The following is a 20,554-nucleotide window of genomic DNA, read 5'->3' on the forward strand; positions in this document are numbered from 1 at the left end:
CCATCCACTTCTACAGTCTTAAATCTACAGGATTCTCACTGAAATGTAGTGCATCTTCCTTTTTCAGGTACTAGATTCTAGGCCCATCCATTCCCACCTTTTCTGTCCATCTTTTCCCTAATGTGACCTTCGTTTAGAACTTATCTCCTGGAGGACTGTGGGCTTCCTCCTCCATCTGGCACTTAAGCATTCTAAGCATGCTCTAGGCTCATCTCCTCTTTTGGAGTCTTCAGCTAGAAATGTCCTCATTTCCAGAACATCTCTTCCCCCTTCTTTTGCCAGCTCAGTCCTTATGCCAGTAAATTCTCAATTCCCAGCATGCTTCTGAATCTTCCCCCAGGCACTTTTAAGTTCCAGGCAAACTCCTTGCTACTTTCTAGGGTTTCCCCCCCACCTCCAGGGAATGTTCTGAATTCTAGTGTCTATCTTTTGCCTTCTGTCTGTCACCTAGACACATGATAACACCAAGAGTGTGATCCCTGCTATATTCTTTGTTACACCTGCATCCCTGGTAAGGTTCTGAGTTCTAGATGTCCCCCGACTAGGTATGTCATGTGTTACATTAGGTATGTTCTTAGGTATCATCTTGCTCCCCTCTGTGTTTGGGGTTCTTCAGTGACCCAAACCACTCTTTCATTTATTGGATTGCTTTTGACTGGTTCAGGTTCCAGACCTAGGTTCTAGAATATGCCCCTCTACTTGGCCCTATGTGAAGATTTTACCCCAAGCGCACTGTACCTGTGGAAACACATGTCCTTTCTGCACTCTGTACTGTCTTCATGCCGTGGCTTTCTAGATCCTACACCCAGCCTTGCTAAATTTTACGTCCTTCTCAGTGAATTTGAAGTTCTAGAGCAGCTTCTCAGAAACATCCTGTGTTGCATCTCCCGAGTAGGTTCTGGATTTTAGATACCGTGTTGGTCTTGACCTCTCTCCTTATAAATATTGTCTTAAATCTGGCCTCTGAGTGCTGGCAAAGACCCAAGGGTGTAGGCATCTAGCTGCCTTCACTCCCAGGTTCCAGGGCCCTCCATCCCCTCCTCTTCTCATTGAAGTCCAAGACCCCAGTTCCAGGTTTTGGACATAGTGTGCACACTGGGTGGGGCTGGGAACTATTCGCTGTCAGAACCGGTTATGCCGCTGCCTGGAGGGAGAGAAGGAAAGGAGGGAAGAGAGTGAAAGTCTCTCCTGCTTTCGACCAGGCCAGATGGACCCGTCTGACCTGATGTGTGTGGAGGGAGCGGCTCAGGAGACCTCCCTTCATCTCCGCCCACGGCTCATGCACCTAGATTCCTGGGTCCTGGGGGCCTGGACTCTGGGGTTCTGGAGGAAGAGGGGTCTGAAGACTGGGATTTCTGGGTCTGAGGTTGGAGGTTGAAAACTCAGATTCTTTTTTTTTTTTTTAAAGATTTTATTTATTTATTTGAGAGAGAGGATGAGAGGAGAGAGAGAGCACATGAGAGGGGGGAGGGTCAGAGGGAGAAGCAGACTCCCTGCTGAGCAGGGAGCCCGATGCGGGACTCGATCCTGGGACTCCAGGATCATTACCTGAGCCGAAGGCAGTCGCTTAACCAACTGAGCCACCCAGGCGCCCGAAAACTCAGATTCTTGTGTCCCTGTCTGACCCCCAGGATTGGGGAAGAGGTGGCTGAAGGCTCAGACTCCGGGGTCTAGGGGAGAGAAGGGAATTGGGGACCCAGCCTCCTGTGGCCTGAGGTAGGAGGGAGCTGGATCTTGGACTCCTGGGTTGAGGGAGCTGGCTAGCAAGTGGGGTGGCTTTTAGATTCTTTTGGAGCTGGGGTCCAGATATCTGGGACATTGGGGGCAGGAGTTGGGCTGGATAGATGAGGACCATCCCTGTGACCCTGTTCTGGTACCAATGACCTAATTCTGTGGCCCCAGTTCTTTGACCTCCTGAAGGCATGGTTCTCAGCGGGGCTTGTCTTCTTACTCATGCGGTGGGTTAATGGGCATTCCCAGCAGGGTCAGAATAGGTAGACTGATTTTCCCACATTGACTCAGGCAATGGGTCACCTGGCTTTGGTTTCTCTGACTAGGCTGGTCCTAGATTTGCTGCCAGTGCCTGGTGGGTTTCAGTTAATCCTGTGCCATGAGCAGAATGGACGGGCCCCAGTTTCTTCTGTACAATGCCTGGGTTGCCCCACCTCAGTTTCCACTATGGAGTATCCCAGGGGCCGTGCCTCAGTTTCTCTGCCAGTGCCTCGACGAGGCCGGTCTCTGTTCCCTGTCCCCTCCCCACTCCCGCAGGCCAGCACCGCCGCCATGATGTGCGAGGTGATGCCCACCATCAGCGAGGATGGCCGGCGGGGCTCGGCGCTGGGCCCGGACGAGGCGGGCGGCGAGCTGGAGCGCCTTATGGTCACGATGCTCACGGAGCGCGAGCGACTGCTGGAGACGCTGCGCGAGGCGCAGGACGGGCTGGCTACGGCGCAGTTGCGGCTGCGCGAGCTGGGCCACGAGAAGGACTCGCTGCAGCGCCAGCTCAGCATCGCTCTGCCCCAGGTCTGGGCGGGACCCGGGCGGGGCCTGCGGGAGGCGGGACCTCGACCGCCGAAGGCGCGGAGAGGGCGGTCCGGAAGGGGCGGGACCTGGCACGTCAAAGGGAGGCGTGCATGGGGCGGGCGCTTGCCGGTGATGGGCGGGGCCTGAACCTCTGGAAGGGGCGGGGTTTAGCAGGGAGGGGCGGGGCCTTCAAACTTCCAGGTCTGTGTAATGCGGGACATGGGGAAAGGATTGATCTAATTGCCCGGATCCTACCCACATCTGGACAGGAGTTTGCGGCTCTGACGAAAGAGCTGAACTTGTGTCGGGAGCAGCTGCTGGAGCGGGAGGAAGAGATTGCAGAGCTGAAGGCGGAGCGCAACAACACGCGGGTGAGGGGCGTGGGGGCGGGGCCTAAGCGGGGTGGGCGGAGCCACGAGGTGTTGCAGCCTGACCCATCTTTTTTTACCCATCTTGCCTTCCTGTCTTCTCCTTCCTGCTTCCACTTCCCGGCTGGTCTCCTCTGGTTCCCTCCTTCCTTCACATCTCCTCCCTTATCTCCATAACTGTTCTTTTCCTACACCATTCCTTCCTTGACCATGCCCCTACCTCTGATATCCCTCTCTCTTCCTGACCTCTCTCCTTACCCCTTTGCTTGGCTCCACTCTTCCTCCATGTGTCCGCCCCACCTGTCTGGACCACCCTTGTCCTCGACCCTGCCTCTCTTCCCTTGCCTCTTTTCCTTGGCCCGGTGACCTAACCCTGTAGCTTCTCCTTGAACACCTGGAATGCCTGGTGTCCAGGCACGAGAGGTCACTGCGCATGACCGTGGTAAAGCGCCAGGCCCAGTCCCCGGGTGGGGTCTCTTCTGAGGTGGAGGTGCTCAAGGCTCTAAAATCCCTCTTCGAGCACCACAAGGCCCTGGATGAGAAGGTATGAGAAACAGAAGAGCCTGGATGCAGAACCTAAGCCCGTGGTTGGCTGGGACTGTCCTGGATAGGAGAGATTCTGTCTGTGATTGGTTGGGGATGTCCTAAGTGGGAAGAATGTTGACTGAGATTGATTGGGACGGGCGACTCAGACAGGGAACTGACTGCTTGAAAAATGAATTTTGGTGGGGACTACCGGTGGGTGGGGCTGCCTTGGTACCTGGTTGGAGCTGCACACCCATTATAGGTAGAGGAATGCTAATGTCGACCTATCAGGCTGTCCCAGGGGTGTTCGGCCTCACGGTCAGTTGTCCTAGATTGTGTCTGATCCCCATCTCACTCTGTCCCGCTCCCATCCCCAGGTCCGGGAGCGGCTGCGGATGGCACTGGAGCGGGTGGCGGTGCTAGAGGAGGAGTTGGAGCTGAGCAATCAGGAGGTGGGGGCGTGGCCAAGAAGGAGGAGGGACTAAGGAGCTACCAATGGGGTGGAGCTGATTGGGTGGGTTCAGGGAAAGAACGGACAATGGAGGAAATGGTTGGAGGGGGAAAGTTCGGGCTCTAGAGGACACCGCCACAAGGAGGCTAGGGGGAAGAGTAAGGGTGGACTTCTTCACGCTGGGCAGCTAAGGAGAGCTACAATGAAGGCACAGGGTTTAAAGACAGAGTGTGGGATGGGGTGGCCCCAACAGGACCAGTGCCAGTGGGAAGTAGAGTGGGGGCTCAAGGACTCCCTTTGTCCTGATCTCTGTTTCCCGTTCCCAGACCCTGAGCCTTCGAGAGCAGCTGTCTAGGCGCCGGTCGGGGCTGGAGGAGCCCGGCAAGGATGGGGACGGGCAGGTGAGAGGCGGAAGTCCTTCGCCCCCTTGCTCTTCAAGGCTCCCCATCCCTGTGACCTCCATGCAGCCCCGTGACTTTGTGATGGTCCTTTTAATGTTTGGTATGATCCTCACTGCCTCTATGACATCTGAAGTCTAAGACCCTTATTGGCCTTTGACCTCTGATTCAAGTCACCTAGCTAACTTCTGCGACCTCCAGGCTGATCTTTGATTCCCCCCCCACCCCCGCTCCCCTGCATCAACTTTCCCCTTGTATTCTCTCTATATTTCTGTGTTCCCCACTCTGGGTTCTGTCCCTTCTTCTCTCACTGGTCCCACTCCAGCCCCTTGCCAATGGCCTTGGTCCTGGCGGGGATTCGAACCGGCGCACAGCGGAGCTGGAGGAGGCCCTGGAACGGCAGCGTGCGGAGGTGTGCCAGCTGCGGGAGCGCCTGGCGGTGTTGTGCCGCCAGATGAGCCAGCTGGAGGAGGAGCTGGGCACCGCCCACCGCGAGCTGGGTAAGGCCGAGGAAGCTAACGCCAAGCTCCAGCGCGACCTCAAGGAGGTGAGGCCGGAGCCCCTGGTGGGCTGCCCTCTGTCCCTCCCTCCCCCTAACCCTCCCCGATCCCCTTTGCCCAAAGTCACAGAGCTCATGAATGGTGGAACCTGGAATCGGTCCACAAGCTGTGTGGACTCTCCTCTTCTCTGAGCCTCAGTTTGCTCACCTGTAGAATGGGGTTTATGGGGCGCCTGGGTGGCTCAGTTGATTAAGCGACTGCCTTCAGCTCAGGTCATGATCCTGGAGTCCCGGGATCGAGTCCTGCATCGAGTCCCACATCCGGCTCCCTGCTCGGCGGGGAGTCTGCTTCTCCCTCTGACCCTCCCCCCTCTCATGCTCTCTCTCTCTCTCTATCTCATTCTCTCTCTCAAGTAAATAAATGAAATCTTTAAAAAAAAAAAAAAGAATGAGGTTTATGACCCTTGCCACAGGGTTGGCACATGACATATACATGGTAGGCGTTCAATAACTGGTCCGAGATATGTTATCATTGGGAAATTCTCTTGTGCTTTTTTTTTTTTTTAAGATTTTATTTATTTATTTGAGAAAGAGCATGAGTGGGGGGGGGGGAAGGGCAGAGGGAAAGGGAGAAGCAGGCTCCCCGCTGAGCAGGGAGCCCAATGCGGGGCTCTATCCCAGGACCCCAGGATCACAACCTGAGCCAAAGGCAGACGCTTAACCGACTGAGCCACCCAGGCGCCCCACTCTTGTGCTTCTAAGTTGAACTCCTTTGTCTGCATTTCACCCCATCCTGACTTAGGCCCCTTGATCCTAATTCCTATGCCCCTGGGACTGCTGGGAAATTTAGGGTATGGATTCTGGAAGTCATTGGATGAGAAAGAAGAGCGAGCACTTTATTTTTATCATCCATTGGGATTTTCACCTCAGATTTTAAACCTGGATGGCCCTGTTGGGAAGTGTGGCCCCACCTTACAGGCTCCCAGACAGAAGTCCATCTTCCACGAAACCCTGGAGCCCTGTCTTAGGTTTTCTGAGCCTTCACTACCTTGGGGCTCTTGGGAGATGTTTCCTCCCATGTGGAAGGGACTTTTGTTTTTCATGAGACCCTAGGGCACTCGCTCTGTGATTCTAAGCCTGGGCTGTGCTAGAAGTTGCTGAAAAATCTAAGGCCTGGATTTTTTTTCTTTTTAATTTTCTTTCTTTCTTTCTTTCTTTCTTTCTTTCTTTCTTTCTTTCTTTCTTTCTTTCTTTCTTTCTTTCTATTAGCTTCAGAGGTAGAATTTAGTGATTCATCAGTTGCATATAACTGGAATTTTTTTAGAGGTAGTTTATTATTATTATTAGTAGTAGTATTTTAAAGATTTTATTTATTTATTTGATGGAGAGAGAGACACAGGGAGAGAGGGAACACAAGCAGGGGGAGTGGGAGAGGGAGAAGCAGGCTTCCCGCGGAGCAGGGAGCCCGATGCGGAGCTCGATCCCAGGACCCTGGGATCACAACCTTAGCCGAAGGCAGACGCTTAATGACTGAGCCACCCAGGCGCCCCGTATTATTATTATTTTTAAGAAAACTACCCCAAGGTGGGGCTTGAACTCAGGACCCCAAGATCAAGAGTCACGTGCTCTCCTGACTGACCCAGCCAGGCGCCCCTAAGGCCTGGATTTTTGAGGGGAGTGGGCCAAGAAGAGTGGAGACTTCCCATTCATGGGCTTCAGGTTGTCCATACGGGGAGGGTCTAAGACAGTAAGCCCTAGAAGCTCATGGGAGGTGAGGTACCACCATTTTAACTCTCGGGTGGGCAGGGTCCTAAGGCTGGCTATTCCTGGGAGTTCTTGGCAGGGGTGGTTCCACCATTCTGACGCCCAGGTAGCAGGAGACTTCATTTCCCAGGATACCCTGGGGTGCCTGATCTAGGGGTCTAAGCCCACACTACCCCCGGGGCTTTTTGGGAGCTGTCGTCCACGTGACCTTTGGCCACCCCTGCAGGCGCTTGCGCAGCGGGAGGATATGGAGGAGCGCATCACGACCCTGGAGAAGCGCTACCTGAGTGCCCAGCGCGAGGCCACGTCGCTGCACGATGCCAATGACAAGCTGGAGAACGAGTTGGCCAGCAAGGAGTCGCTGTACCGGCAGGTGGGGGCACGGCCAGGGAGGTGACGTGGGGGCGAGGCCGCGGCCTGTGTGACCTAGCTCCTCTCCTTCCGCCTCCACCCCCCACCCCATCTCCGTCCCCCCTCAGAGTGAGGAGAAGAGCCGTCAGCTGGCGGAGTGGTTGGACGACGCCAAGCAGAAGCTGCAGCAGACCCTGCAGAAGGCGGAGACCTTGCCCGAGATAGAGGCCCAACTGGCCCAGCGCGTGGCAGCGCTCAGCAAAGTGAGGAGAGGCCTGGGGCGGGAGTGGGGGGGGGGGTAGAGGGATGAGGCCGGGCCTTCAGGCTGGAGAGGTAGGAAACTTGCCGCGGGGATTCCGGGGAAAGGGGCGGCGCCGGGGAGTCTAGGAAAGTGAGGGAACTCGGCATGGGGTCCGGGCCTGGAGGTTTGTGGGGTGTTCTCTAGTCCGGACTGACAGGATGGCCTGGAACGCAAAAGAGACAGAACAGACCCCGAGGAGGGGACAGGGCGCGAATCCTAGCGCGGGGTCTGGAGTCTCTCGGGGGAGGAGCCTGGGGCTCGGGGGGCGGGGCCTGGCGCCGAGCCTTGGAAGAGGCGGGGCCTGAGCCTGACTGGGTCCCAGTGGGGCAAAGTCAGCTGCCCCTGGCTTTCTGTCCACTAGGCTGAGGAACGTCATGGGAATTTTGAGGAGCGGCTTCGGCAGCTGGAGGCCCAGTTGGAGGAGAAGAACCAGGAGCTGCAGCGGGTGAGGGGGCGGACGGCTGCAGGGTGGGTGGGGCTTTGAAGCTGAGGCCGGAGCTTAGATGAGCGGGTAGCGTTGGGGGGGCGGGAGCTGAAAGCAGGGGCGGTGCTCCGGGCCAGGTGGGCTTGAGCATCCCTGTCCCGCTGTCCTTTGGGCAGGCCCGGCAGCGGGAGAAGATGAACGATGACCACAATAAGCGGCTGTCAGAGACTGTGGACAAATTGCTGAGCGAGTCCAACGAACGGTTACAGCTGCACCTCAAGGAGCGCATGGGGGCGCTGGAGGAGAAGGTGTGCCCCAGCCCCGGACTTAAGTAACCTGCAATCCTAGACCTCATCTTGCCGCAATCCCGGGGCCCCAGACCTTTCCCCAAACCGTTAGTTGAGATCTCAAATCTGGGCATCTAGAATTTGAATTTAACAGACTTCTCGGGTCTGTACCTGGTCTAAACACCCCAAGAGCCTCGGGCACCCATAACTTGAGTTCTTGGTTTTTCCCCAAGCCTCTGACCCTTTGGACCCTCACACTTTGAAGATTATTTATTTATTTATTTATTTATGAATGTATGTATGTATTTGTTTATTTATTTTAGACAGCAGGGTGGGGGCAGAGGGGAAGGAAGAGGGAGAGAATCTCAAGCAGACTTCCACTGACCGTGGAGCCCCGAGTGGGGGGATGGCTTGATTTCACGACCCTGAGATCATGACCCCAGCCGAAACCAAGAGTCAGATGCTCAACTGACTGAGCCACTCAGGCGTCCCTGGACCCTCAAACTTTGAATCTTTATTACACAGGATGCTGGATTCTGGGGCTCCCAGGCATTCCCTTCCTTAGATGCATCTTTGGCCCCACAAGCCCCATGCCCTCCAGCTCACCACTCACACCCACCTCATTCCCCTGGGGTCACCTTTGGCCAGCCTCTGGACACTTATAGCCCCAGGATATGCCTCTTCCAGGCTTCACCCCCTCACTGCACCCCTGTCCTCCACAGAATTCACTGAGCGAGGAGATTGCCAACATGAAGAAGCTTCAGGATGAACTGCTGCTCAACAAGGTAAGGAGGAGTCTGGAGGAGAGGGCATGGGGGCCTAGGACCAGGGACATGGAGCAGGCATTGCTGGGGGATGGCATTAGCCAGGCTGGGAGGGGCTATTCCTCAGGGACAGGGCTGATTCTGACCTGACACCTCCAACTTCCTCCCACCAGGAGCAGCTCTTGGCAGAGATGGAGCGGATGCAGATGGAGATCGACCAGCTGCGGGGGAGGCCACCATCCTCCTACTCCAGGTGACACTGGTCCTTCTGCCTTACCCTTGCTCATAGGAGCCCCCTTGGCCAAGCTCATCCTTTCTGATCTCCAAGTCTTCCCCACTCCCCTGTCCTCCCAAGGCTTTCACTGACTCCTGTTACTCTTGATACCTGACTTCATGGCCTCTGACCTCTGACTTCAGATCCCTCTCCCAGTCCTCTGACCCCAGGCCTTTTCCCATGACGCCTGACCTCTCTGCCCTTTTCCTGACCCCTTGGTCTCTGACTGCCTTCTCCATGCCCACAGGTCTCTCCCCGGCAGTGCCCTGGAGCTCCGTTACTCCCAGGCACCCACATTACCTTCTGGTGCCCACCTGGACCCCTATGGGGCTGGCAGTGGCCGGGCAGGCAAGAGGGGCCGCTGGTCAGGGGTCAAGGACGAGCCCTCCAAGGTCAGCAGCCACTTTTGGGGCCCGGACTGAGCAGGGGGTGGGTGGGCAACAGTAGGAAATGGGGTCTAATACGCGGGGCTCTGGAAGGGGACTGGGCTGAGAAACAGCATCTCCTGGACCCATGTTGTCTTTTTTTTTTCCTCCTGCAACTCCATCCTCTCTGCTTGCCTGACGTCTCTTCATGTGGATACCCTGCTACGTGGTGAGAACCTTAGCGGAATGATGAGGTGGGGAGAGGGGCGGTGAGTGGGGGATGGGCACGGTGTAGAATCCTAGAATGGGGTTGCAAGGTGAAGAAAGGAAGTGGCCTGGGTCAAGGGAAATGGTAGAATCAGGGGACGGGGTAGAGTCCTGGATAGGGCAGTCAGTCAAGGAAAGGGACTTGTCAAGAGACAAAGCTAGGCTGGGAAAAGTTTGTGGGCTGGATCATAAGGTGAGGCCAGTCTTTGTCAGGGGACACAGGCAGGGTCGTGGAGGGTGGACAAGGTCAGTAGAGGTGAGGGAAGCCCCAGCACCTGACATCCTTCTGTCCCCACACAGAGACAGGAGTGGGAGCGGTCTGCCCCTGCGGGGTCCATGCCACCCCCATTCCCTGGGGAGCTGGATGGCTCAGATGAGGAGGAGGCTGAGGGGATGTTTGGGGCTGAGCTGCTCTCCCCCAGTGGACAGGCCGATGTGCAGACGCTTGCCATCATGCTTCAGGAGCAGCTGGAAGCCATCAACAAGGAGATCAAGTGAGCACTGACTGGCCCAGTCCTTCTCCACCCTGCCTGAGCTGACCCTGTAGCCCCTCTGAAGGCCTGAGCGCATCTCCTCTCTTACTATCCTCAAGGAACTCCCCCAGCCCAACACTCCCTCCAGTAACTAGGAATCCTCAAGATATACCCAGAAGTCTCCTATCTATCTATTCCCTATCCAGTATTCACAATTTCCCAATACACCAATGACTGCATTCCCAAATACCCAAGTTCTCAAGCCAGTACACCAAGAATCCTCCAGCACACCCTGGATGTCATGGCTTCACACAGCTAGTACCCAGAGTCTCCCAGTACCTCAAGAATCTCAACACAACACAAGGTCCCCAATCCCAAACACCAAGAATCTCATCCTAATACTTCAAGAACCTCAATTCAAGATACCAAGAATTTTGACTTAATATAACAAGAATCCTCGATTTATCACGAATCCCCCACTGACATAAGGTCTACCCTGCTTTCCCAGAAATTGCCCTCCTTGGCAATTCTCTAACAACACACTCTCCATGGGAAATATACCAATATGACCACGACTTTCCATCCAAAGTCACTGCAAGTCGAGGTATTGATTCACATACCAGATGACTCCATGAACTTCCCAGATCCTAGGTTGACCTCAGAGTCCCTGATCTCCCCCAATCTTATTATGATCTTGCTCTTTCTTTCCTCCTTGGAATTGGACCTCTTTCCCATAGTGAGCTTTTTTATGACTTTATAGAACCATGTGGTTACCATCATGGAAGCCTTGATGCAGACCCTGATCTTCCTGTTGTCCCTCATCTCCCAATGACCTCCTGAGCCTATCATGACCCCTTGACTCCCCTTTAACCTGTGAGGCCATGATGAATCCATCAAGACCCTCTAACCTGATTATGCTTTCCTCAGAATTCTTCCCCACCCTCCCTGCCTGCCCCCAGCCTTCCTGCCCTTTGGGATCCCCAGACTCTGTCTCCCATTGCTTGCCTCTCTGTTCTCTCACCCGGTCTGCCCCCTTTCCCTCCTCAGGCTTATCCAAGAGGAGAAGGAGACAACAGAACAAAGGGCAGAGGAGCTGGAGAGCCGGGTGTCTGGTTCTGGCCTGGACTCCCTGGGCCGCTACCGCAGTAGCTGCTCACTGCCCCCCTCCCTCACTACCTCTACCCTTGCCAGCCCCTCCCCTCCCAGCTCTGGCCACTCAACGCCCCGTCTGGCACCCCCTAGCCCTGCCCGTGAGGGCACCGACAAAGCTGTGAGTGTTCTGAAGTCTCCTCATTTTGGTGGGGTGGCCTGGGGAGGGGGGAGATCGGAGACAGGGCTCCCCAAGCAACAGCAACAAAAACCCCTCACGCCAGTGATTTTCAAAAGCAACCTTAGCTTTTCCTACAAGTTCCAACTTAAAGGGTGTAAGGGGGGGGGCTGAGCCACAGGGTTTCTGAACCCTAACTTGTACTTTAGTCAGATCTGGCCTTTTTTTTTTTAAAGAATTTATTTATTTATTTGACAGAGATAGACACAGTGAGAGAGGGAATACAAGCAGGGGGAGCGGGAGAGGGAGAAGCAGACCTCCCACTGAGCAGGGATCCCGATGCAGGGCTCGATCCCAGGACCCTGGGATCATGACCTGAGCCAAAGGCAGACGCTTAACAACTGAGCCACCCAGGCGCCCCCGATCTGGCCTGCTTTTACCTGTTGTGTGCATTAGGTTTCTTCATAGGTTTTGTTTTTTTGTTTTTTGTTTTTTGTTTTTTTAAGGTTTCCGTGACTAAACATATACTTGAGAGCTAATATTAGATCCTCGGAATTGATCTTTGAGGAGGAATAAGACATATTAGCCCTATGTTATTGTCTTAAACCCAGTTTTCTGGCTTCCAGAATGTGTAACTCATTAGCTTTCCTATAGTCTGAGCAGATCCCACTCCTGACACCAAAAGCTAGGATACATAAAAACTGGCTGCTCAAGCTCCAGGCGGACTCATTGCCTTTATGTTTCTGCAACTCACCCCTACCTGGTCTAGGCTACCTTCAGAAGTGGTACCCAAAACCAGGGACATCCCAGACACCCCCTGGTAGATATCCCAACTAATGAAGAGCCCCCAGCATGACCCTTCCAATGCATTTCAGCCTCTCTGCCTTTCTGTGCCCAGAATCATGTCCCCAAGGAGGAGGCTGGCGCTCCACGAGCAGAGGGGCCAGCCATCCCAGGAGACACCCCACCTCCCACTCCCCGCTCTGCCCGCCTTGAGAGAATGACACAGGCCTTGGCACTGCAGGCGGGATCCCTGGAAGATGGGGGACCCTCACGAGGAAGGTCAGCAGGGACAATGGATGGGATGGGGAGGGGTTTGCTCGGGAGGATGTGTCAGGGGAATGGACAAGGACTCGGGAGGAAAAGAGACATCCCAGATGGGGTCTGCCCTCACTCCATCCTATTCACCCAGTGAAGGCACCCCAGATTCCCTGCACAAAGCCCCCAAGAAGAAGAGCATCAAGTCATCCATAGGCCGTCTCTTTGGCAAGAAGGAGAAAGGGCGAATGGGACCTCCAGGCCGGGACAGCTCTTCTCTGGGTGAGGACCCTGATGCCAACCCTATCTCCCTTCCTCTCTCCCTTCTTTCCTTCCTCTCTTCCTTCCTTCTTCGTTTTCACAAATTCACTTGACATTCATCTGAGTCTTCATTCATTTGATAATTCGTAGGATGTGAAAGGGGCAAGCAGGACTTGGTGGAGGTAGAGGGAAGGAAGAGGGACAAGGACAGGGCACTCTGAGGCCTGCCTGGGGGACTGGAGGTGGGGAGCTAAATGAATTTTATGATTGCATTTACCTATTTTTTAAATAGGGAAAGAGAGAGGACCACCTAAAGGCAGGGCAGATGGTGGGCTGGAGCCTGCTTATACTGGCTTGTGAAAGCCAAGAGTTCAATTTTCTGGAGTTTTATGGGCTGCCTGACCTTACATCGGTAGCCTGAAATTCTTTACACCATGGAGATTGGCGAGCACCACAAAGCAGGGAATATGCCTTCCCTCCCTCCCTACCTCCATTCCTCCCTCCCGGGAAGCCGGTGGTTAAACAGTTACCAGTATCCCACTGCCACCTTACTGAGGCCAGCCCAGTGAATCCAGCCCCATTTTGGGGATGTCTCCAATTCCCTGCCTGGGAGGTGAAATTGGTTCCTGTTTGGCTTTATCACTCCCTTGGGGCCTCTAAGTCGCTGGCCTCCTTCTCAGCACCCTGGACACCAGAGAGTCTCCTTCCTGCTTGATTCTCTCCAAACTCTGGCCCCTCCCTGCCTTCAGCAGGAACACCCTCGGACGAGACACTGGCCACGGACCCTCTGGGGTTAGCCAAGCTGACGGGCCCAGGAGACAAGGACCGAAGGAACAAGAGGAAGTGAGTGTGTGTGTGTATAGGCTGGGCAGGGGGGGAATGGGGGAGATCACTTACAGAGATTCACTTTTTTTTTAAACCTTTTTTTTTTAAGATTTTATTTATTTATTTGACAGAGAGAGAGACAGCGAGAGAGGGAACACAAGCAGGGGGAGTGGGAGAGGGAGAAGCAGGCCTCCTGCCGAGCAGAGAGCCCGATGCGGGGCTCGATCCCAGGACCCTGGGATCATGACCTGAGCCGAAGGCAGACGCTTAATGACTGAGCCCGCCCAGGCGCCCCTTTTTTTAAACCTTCTTCCAAGTTTTCTACCTTAATAAAAAGTGCTTTGGGGGCTCAGTTTGGCAGCCCATATACTAACATTGGAACGATCCAGAGAAGATTAGCATGGCCTCTGCGCCAGGATGCCAGGCAAATTCATGAAGCATTCCACTGAAAGATAGAACTGTGCTTTGGAGGGGGTTTGTGGGAAAGGACGGCTGGGGGTCTCTGCCCCTGAGAGCTCCTGCCCTACTAGGCCTCTGTCCCCAGGCACGAACTTCTGGAAGAGGCCTGCCGCCAGGGCCTGCCCTTTGCTGCTTGGGATGGGCCCACCGTGGTCTCCTGGCTGGAGGTACTGGGGTCCAGAAATGCCATGACTCTTAATCCCCAACTCCTGTGACGGCCCTGCCACTAGGGGTCACTGGGTGCCCCCCAGCATCCTCCTCCTAGCCTGGGATGGGGGGTGGGGTGGGGGTGGGCGGAGGGGGATGAGGCCCTGGGGGAGGTCAGCCTTCCTGTTGATCTAAACAGCTTCCTCCTCCTCGTGCCCCCACCTCTACGCCTCTGACCATGCCCCCTCGGTCCTGCTGTCCTGTTGTCTCTCTCTGTCTCCCACATCTCTCTCTCACTGTATGGGATTCTCTGTCTGTTGTTTTGCCTCTCTCCCCATCTCTGTGTTTTTGTCCTTCCCCACATTTCTTCCCACGTCTCTGGGTCTTCCTGTGTCTGTCTCCCAATGTCTTGCCTCTTTCTCTCTCCATCCCTCTTTCCCCGGTGACTCTGGCGTTACTCTCTGATTCCCCCCCGCCTTTATTCCCCGTGTCTCCCTCTGACTCCCTCTTGTCTTGTTTGCCTTGCCCCATCTCTATCGCTTCTCACCGCTAACATTCCCACCTCTCCATCTCCCTCTTTCCTTTCTGTCTCTCCGGTGTCTCCCTCAATATTGTCTCTGCCTCTCCGTGTGTGTCTCTTCCTTCCCTCTCCCCGCCTCCCTCCTTCCTTCTGTCCAGCTGTGGGTAGGCATGCCTGCATGGTACGTGGCCGCCTGCCGGGCCAACGTCAAGAGCGGTGCCATCATGGCCAACCTGTCGGACACGGAGATCCAGCGGGAGATTGGCATCAGCAACCCGCTGCACCGGCTCAAGCTGCGCCTCGCCATCCAGGAGATGGTCTCACTCACCTCGCCCTCAGCGCCCGCCTCCTCCCGCACGGTCAGTGTCTGCAGGCCAATCCCAACCCTTGCTGCCTCGGGGCCCCGCCTCTTGCCCGCAGACTAGCCAATCCTGGGCTCGCTCACTCCAGATCTGTCTCGCAGACCCTCTCCGCCTTGTGCCTCACCTGGATTGGATTATCTCGGGGGGCGTGGCGTGGGGGGAGTCCCTTCTCAGGTCTCCCTGCGTCCCCTCAACCTCAGTCCTGTCTTACACAGACAAGACCCCATCTGGAGAAAAATTCAAAAGCATATGGTTCCTTACAAAGTCCTTGATGAGGGCACCCCTCCCCCTCCTCCCCCTCCTCTGACTCGGCTCCTTGGCTAGTGCTACTCCTTGGCTCCCTTTCCTCAGAGCACTTCTCCGCCTGTCTCTCCTCCTCCTCGAGGTCTCATCTCAAATGTCACTGCCTCCAAGAAGCCTCCCTAACTCAACAACTAATCACTCGCCCCATCTCCCCAGCACATTAACACCTAACTTTCCCCCACAGTGTTTATGGCCTTCTAATAGTTTATCCTTTTGTTCCGTGCCGAAACTTCTGTGTGCTATGCCCAGTTCAGCAATTGTTAACTCCTTGCCCGACTTGCTGTTTGCGTGTGTGTGTTTGTGTGTGTATATGAGACCCTCCAGTGTAATTTGTGGACATCATTACTGGTTAGCCCAAAAATTTACTTCACAGGGCATCTTCTAACAATAAGAACATTCTCCTACGCAGCCACCGCGCCCTTATACCTAAGAACGTGACCGTTATTGTCAATTTCATCTCTTCGGTCTATTTTCAAATTTCCCCTCATGTATCCCAGACCCTACAACTGTGCCTGGCACTCATGAGGAGCTACATAAGTGTCTGAATCAATGTATGAAGTCCTAACTCGTGGGGTTGTGGGGGCAGGTGCTCAGTAAATGTGAACACACATCCCTTACCCCCCACCCAAACTTTTGTCCCACCCCACTGCTGTATCTGCCACCTCGTTCTGAACGTCACTCTGTACATACATCTGTGTGAGGTCAGAGAGGTGATGTTGCGCCCAAGGCCACACAGCAAAATACCCGGGTAGGGCCCCAATTCAAACCTGAACTTGCCCGACCTCAAAGTCCATGTTCTTTTGCCTGTTATACAGCAGGTGCTCAATAAATGATCATTCGGTTTTTCTTTCACTGCCTGGCCCAGAGCAGTAACTGGCCTGAGTCAGAAAGCAGAATGTATATAAATGAACCTGGTCTGGGCCTCTAGGAACACCCCTCCCCAATCCAGAAGCCTTCTCTCAACCCCCATAACACCCCTCGCCCCTCAGTCCACAGGAAACGTGTGGATGACGCACGAAGAGATGGAGTCCCTTACGGCCACGACCAAGCCTGTGAGTGACCCCTGCCGGCGGCTTTGGGAGTGGCACTAACTCTCCCTGGGGAGGGGTTGGGGGGCGACTCTCTGGCTGTTCGTCCGTCCGTTCGTCCCTCCCGCCCTCCTCCACCTGCCCCTTAACCCACCCCTTCTCTCCCCTTTTCCCACTAACGGGTCAGGAGACCAAGGAGATCAGCTGGGAGCAGGTAGGGGGCGCGGGGCGGGACATGGGCGCATGAACAGGTTGTGCACGCTGCATGCACGCCCCTCCTTCCCCAAGCCCCGTCCCCCAACCCCCGCGGGAGCGTTCCATCATCACCGCGGGGGTCGCTGCGTGGAGCCGTGCTCTGGACCCGTCTCATTGTGGCTTGGTGGGGTTCAGGGGGTTGGGGGGGAAAGCCTGGACTAGTCCATTGTTAGTGTGGGGCTCGGGCCATTCCATTATCGTGGGGTTGCGGGGGCTGTTCCACTGCTGTAACTAGAGGGAGACCTTTTCTCTATGATTGAGGGGGAGTGGGACTGTTCCAGTGTACTGGGGCCAAGGGGGAAGCATACTGGGGAGGGGCCGCAGGTCCCGCTGAGAAGTCGGGGAGGAGGAGAAGCTACACTTTGTTCTCATAGATGAACTAGGTTGGACTAGGGTCTTGGTTTCCAGTCGGGGGCCGGTGTTGATTGTTTCCTTACGCTAAAGGGAGTGAAGGACTTTGGGCTGATCCAGAATACTGTCCTGGGCCAGATGTAGCATTAGACTAGTATTTTTGGACCGTGCAAGAGTGATGGATGGATCTATTATCGTTTGTTGTGGGGAGAACTACACTGGAAGAATCCGTTGTCCTGACTTGGGGGAGAAGCGATGTTGGACTGACCCACTGTTCTGAGCTGGGACAATGCTAGACTAGTGCCTCTCACCCCTTACTGTTCCGGTAACCGAAGGATCTGGTGGGAATGCAGCTTCTGATTCCGTAGCCTGGGGTGGGGTCCTAGATCCTACGGTTCTGGCAGGTGCACAGGTATGGTGATGCCGCAGGTCCAAGGACAGCACTTTGAGTAGACAAGGGTCTATTCTGTGATTATGAAGGAGTAGGAGACCCCTGGATTGGTCCGTTGTCCTGAGCAGAGATTGACCCATGTCCTAAGGTGGGGTGGAAAAAGAACCACCTTGGGTCAGGGGGTAGGAGTGAACCCTCTCATACATACATGGGAAGGGGTCAGAGGGCCTGACCCTTCCCCCACCTGCCCATGGCCCCAGATCCTGGCATATGGTGACATGAACCACGAGTGGGTGGGGAACGACTGGCTACCCAGCCTGGGGCTGCCCCAATACCGCAGCTACTTCATGGAGTCGTTGGTGGACGCCCGCATGTTAGATCATCTTAACAAGAAGGAGCTCCGGGGCCAACTCAAGATGGTGGACAGCTTCCACAGGTGGGGGCTCCCTGGCCAGTGGGGACAGTCCAAGGGGAAGCCTCACTCCCAGAGAGTCTTTGGCCAATGGGACTGGTGATGGGAACGTCCTGGGACTATCTTTGGCCCTTTAGCCCGGATTCTCAGGAAATCCTGACTTCTGTGCCCCTTCCACCAATGAGGTGGCCCGCTAGGCAAAGTCCAAATCCTCAGACGGCTTGGCTCGTTAACCCCATACCCTGTCCAGGTTACCCAATAGGAACTGCCTGTTGAAAATACCCCAGATCCTGGGAAGGTCAGCAATACCGAAAACCGACCCAGTGGGACAACTCCCCAACCTTTCCCAGAAGGACCACAGCCAGTGGGGAGGGGCGAAGCAGCAGCCATGGGGGTTGTGAAGGCTCCTCTGTGACCCCACTTTCCCCACTGTTCAGGGTGAGTCTGCATTATGGGATCATGTGCCTGAAACGGCTCAATTATGACCGGAAGGACTTGGAGCGGAGGCGGGAAGAGAGTCAGACCCAGATCCGAGGTGAGTAGGCGTAGAAGAGTCGTGTGTCCCCCCCCTCCCCCCTCGCCAAACCGCCCAAGCCAGGTGGCGGAGTTTGGGGCTGGTGGGGAGGAGGTACGATTAAGGGGGGGAGGGGGAGCCCCGGGCCTTTTGCGAGGGGGTGGGGCCAGCACAGGGGGCGTGGCCAGGAAAGGAAATGGCCGTGACAGGTGGGCTAAATTGGACCGACCGGCAGCTGAGAGTCCCTTCTGTCCCAGACGTGATGGTGTGGTCCAATGAGCGGGTCATGGGTTGGGTGTCCGGGCTGGGACTGAAGGAATTCGCTACGAACCTCACGGAGAGCGGGGTGCACGGGGCGCTGCTGGCCCTGGACGAGACCTTCGACTACTCCGACCTGGCCTTGCTCCTGCAGATCCCCACGCAGAATGCGCAGGTGAGCTGTGGCTCGGCCCGGGGCACACTGGGCACCCCCACCTCGCAGACTGCACGCTGCCACCCTTCTTCCACCTCTCGTCCCCAGGCCCGGCAGCTCCTGGAGAAGGAATTCAGCAACCTCATCTCCCTGGGCACAGACAGGCGGCTGGACGAGGTGGGCGCAGCCCCAGCCCTGGAGGCTCAGCTCCTAGCGGCACCTGCCGTGTCTGAGCTGAAGGAGTGGGGCTTGACTTTGCCGGCGGGAGGCGGCTGGAGGCGGGACTAGGGCAGGGGCGGGGTTAAAGGCGGAAACCCGAGAGGGGTGGAGTCAAAGGAAGGGGCTGAGTCAGAACCCGGCCCCGGTCGCTCATCGTCAGCCCGGCCCCATACTATACCTAGGACAGCGCCAAGTCCTTCAGCCGCTCCCCATCCTGGCGGAAGATGTTTCGAGAGAAGGACCTACGAGGCGTAACCCCCGACTCAGCTGAGATGTTGCCCCCCAACTTTCGTTCGGCCGCAGCGGGGGCCCTGGGATCTCCGGGGCTCCCTCTCCGCAAGCTGCAGCCCGAAGGTGGGCGGCACCCCGATGCGACGGCCCCTCCCCCCTTCCCCTTGCTCCGTGTGGGAAAGGGACCAACTCTACATTCCAGAAGCCTCCCTCCAAGTTCTGAAATGGCCTAGTCCTTTCTCCCCGACCCATGACGAATGGATTGCTCAGTATGCCAACTCCCTCCTCCGGGTGTGGAATGGATTAATCCCGCACCCCCTTTCCGAAGTGGGAAATGAGTTGGCCCACTGTCACCTGTGGCACCTTAGATGAATCCAAGGCTGCGGGAAGGGGAGGGAAGGACCCCGGCATGGAGCCAAGCGTTGTGATTTCAGGAGGGGAAATCCAAGAGAGGGCGCTTGGGATTAACGATCAGAGAAACCCGGGGGGGGGGGGGGGGGGTGTGGGGTGTGTGTGTGTGTGTGTGTGTGTGACGCGCGCACCAGACCAAACCACTGCTCGCTCTCCCTGTAGGCCAGACGTCTGGGAGCTCCCGGGCAGACGGCGTTTCGGTCCGGACCTACTCCTGCTAGTGTAGGCCTCCAGGTGAGGACTGTGCTGGGCGACCTTGGGGGTTCGGGGCGGCACAATGGATTTTCACTGCTCCACGTACTGCCCCGGCGTCAATGCAGGTGACCTCACTCGGATGGAAGAATCTTCCAGAGGCTGGGCTGTTCCCCCTCCTGCCCAGAGTATGGTCTCGCCGGGGAGAGCGGGCGGGGGAGCTCGCGCCGCGGACCGGACCATCTGTACAGACGAGCGGGGAGTGCGCGTCCCCGCCTCACAAAAGGACTGGGCCTGGACCAAACCACCCGAACTGGACTGAGAGGGGGAACGAAGAGGGCAGGAAGAAATCCCGCCCCAAACTTCCGCCTCCCTTTTCTCTACTTTGTAATTTATTGATCAGTTTCCGATGGGAGATGGGTGCCCTTTCCCCGCGGGAAGGGAGCGGGGCTTCCCTCCCGGGCCGCATGCTAGGAGAGGCTGCCCGCTCCCCTTTCTCCTCCCCAGTCGCGGGGCCCAAGTCTTCCTTCTTCGTCCGAAAGGAGGGGAGGGGGGACTCGCTGCTACAAGCCTCGCCCCATGTGCCACTCATCCCCGCCCCGCCGCGTCAGGTCGCCGGTGCCTGGGGTCAGCTGCGGGCGGAGTCCCCCCTTCCTCCCCAGTGTCTCGTGTCCCCGGGGCCTCTCCGCCCCCCGTGCTGTGGCCGTGTCCGTGCCCCGGGGGTAGGGGGTGCAGAACTGCGCTCCCGGTTCCCCTCCGGCTCCGGGGTTTGCATGGGAGAATCCTCTTTCCACGATGCCACTGGGCGACGTGGCGTGGGGGGAGGGAGGACGGTGGGGGAGCCCTCGCCCGAGACTCTTGGTCGGCCTCCCTGCCCCAGGTGTCACTCAGTGATCACGGGTAAAGAGAACTGTTTCAAAAA

At 56.3% G+C, this 20,554-nt stretch overlaps 1 protein-coding gene and 1 non-coding gene across 2 annotated transcripts; both read left to right on the forward strand.

The window, feature by feature from the left end:
* Positions 1 to 1,488: 1,488 nt before the first annotated feature.
* Positions 1,489 to 20,554, forward strand: PPFIA3 (PTPRF interacting protein alpha 3). Its single transcript, XM_064581049.1, has 28 exons — positions 1,489 to 2,523; positions 2,793 to 2,894; positions 3,271 to 3,435; positions 3,794 to 3,868; positions 4,194 to 4,268; positions 4,591 to 4,812; positions 6,755 to 6,901; positions 7,008 to 7,142; positions 7,542 to 7,625; positions 7,781 to 7,912; positions 8,614 to 8,676; positions 8,829 to 8,908; positions 9,177 to 9,321; positions 9,868 to 10,055; positions 11,082 to 11,304; positions 12,200 to 12,363; positions 12,494 to 12,621; positions 13,350 to 13,443; positions 13,970 to 14,051; positions 14,710 to 14,910; positions 16,206 to 16,268; positions 17,502 to 17,677; positions 18,091 to 18,188; positions 18,425 to 18,600; positions 18,688 to 18,756; positions 18,981 to 19,152; positions 19,603 to 19,674; positions 19,761 to 20,554. The coding sequence occupies exons 1-27, from the start codon at positions 2,026 to 2,028 to the stop codon at positions 19,659 to 19,661; spliced, it is 3,816 nt and encodes a 1,271-aa protein (XP_064437119.1). The 5' UTR covers positions 1,489 to 2,025; the 3' UTR covers positions 19,662 to 19,674; positions 19,761 to 20,554.
* On the forward strand, positions 13,771 to 13,877 carry LOC123856293 (U6 spliceosomal RNA). The gene has a single exon (XR_006793696.1). It is a non-coding gene; the product is annotated as a U6 spliceosomal RNA (small nuclear RNA).

Source organism: Mirounga angustirostris, unplaced genomic scaffold (genome assembly GCF_029215605.1).
Source record: "Mirounga angustirostris isolate CCGP_5_RB_7025 unplaced genomic scaffold, mMirAng1.0.hap1 SCAF_16, whole genome shotgun sequence".
NCBI lineage: Eukaryota > Metazoa > Chordata > Mammalia > Carnivora > Phocidae > Mirounga > Mirounga angustirostris.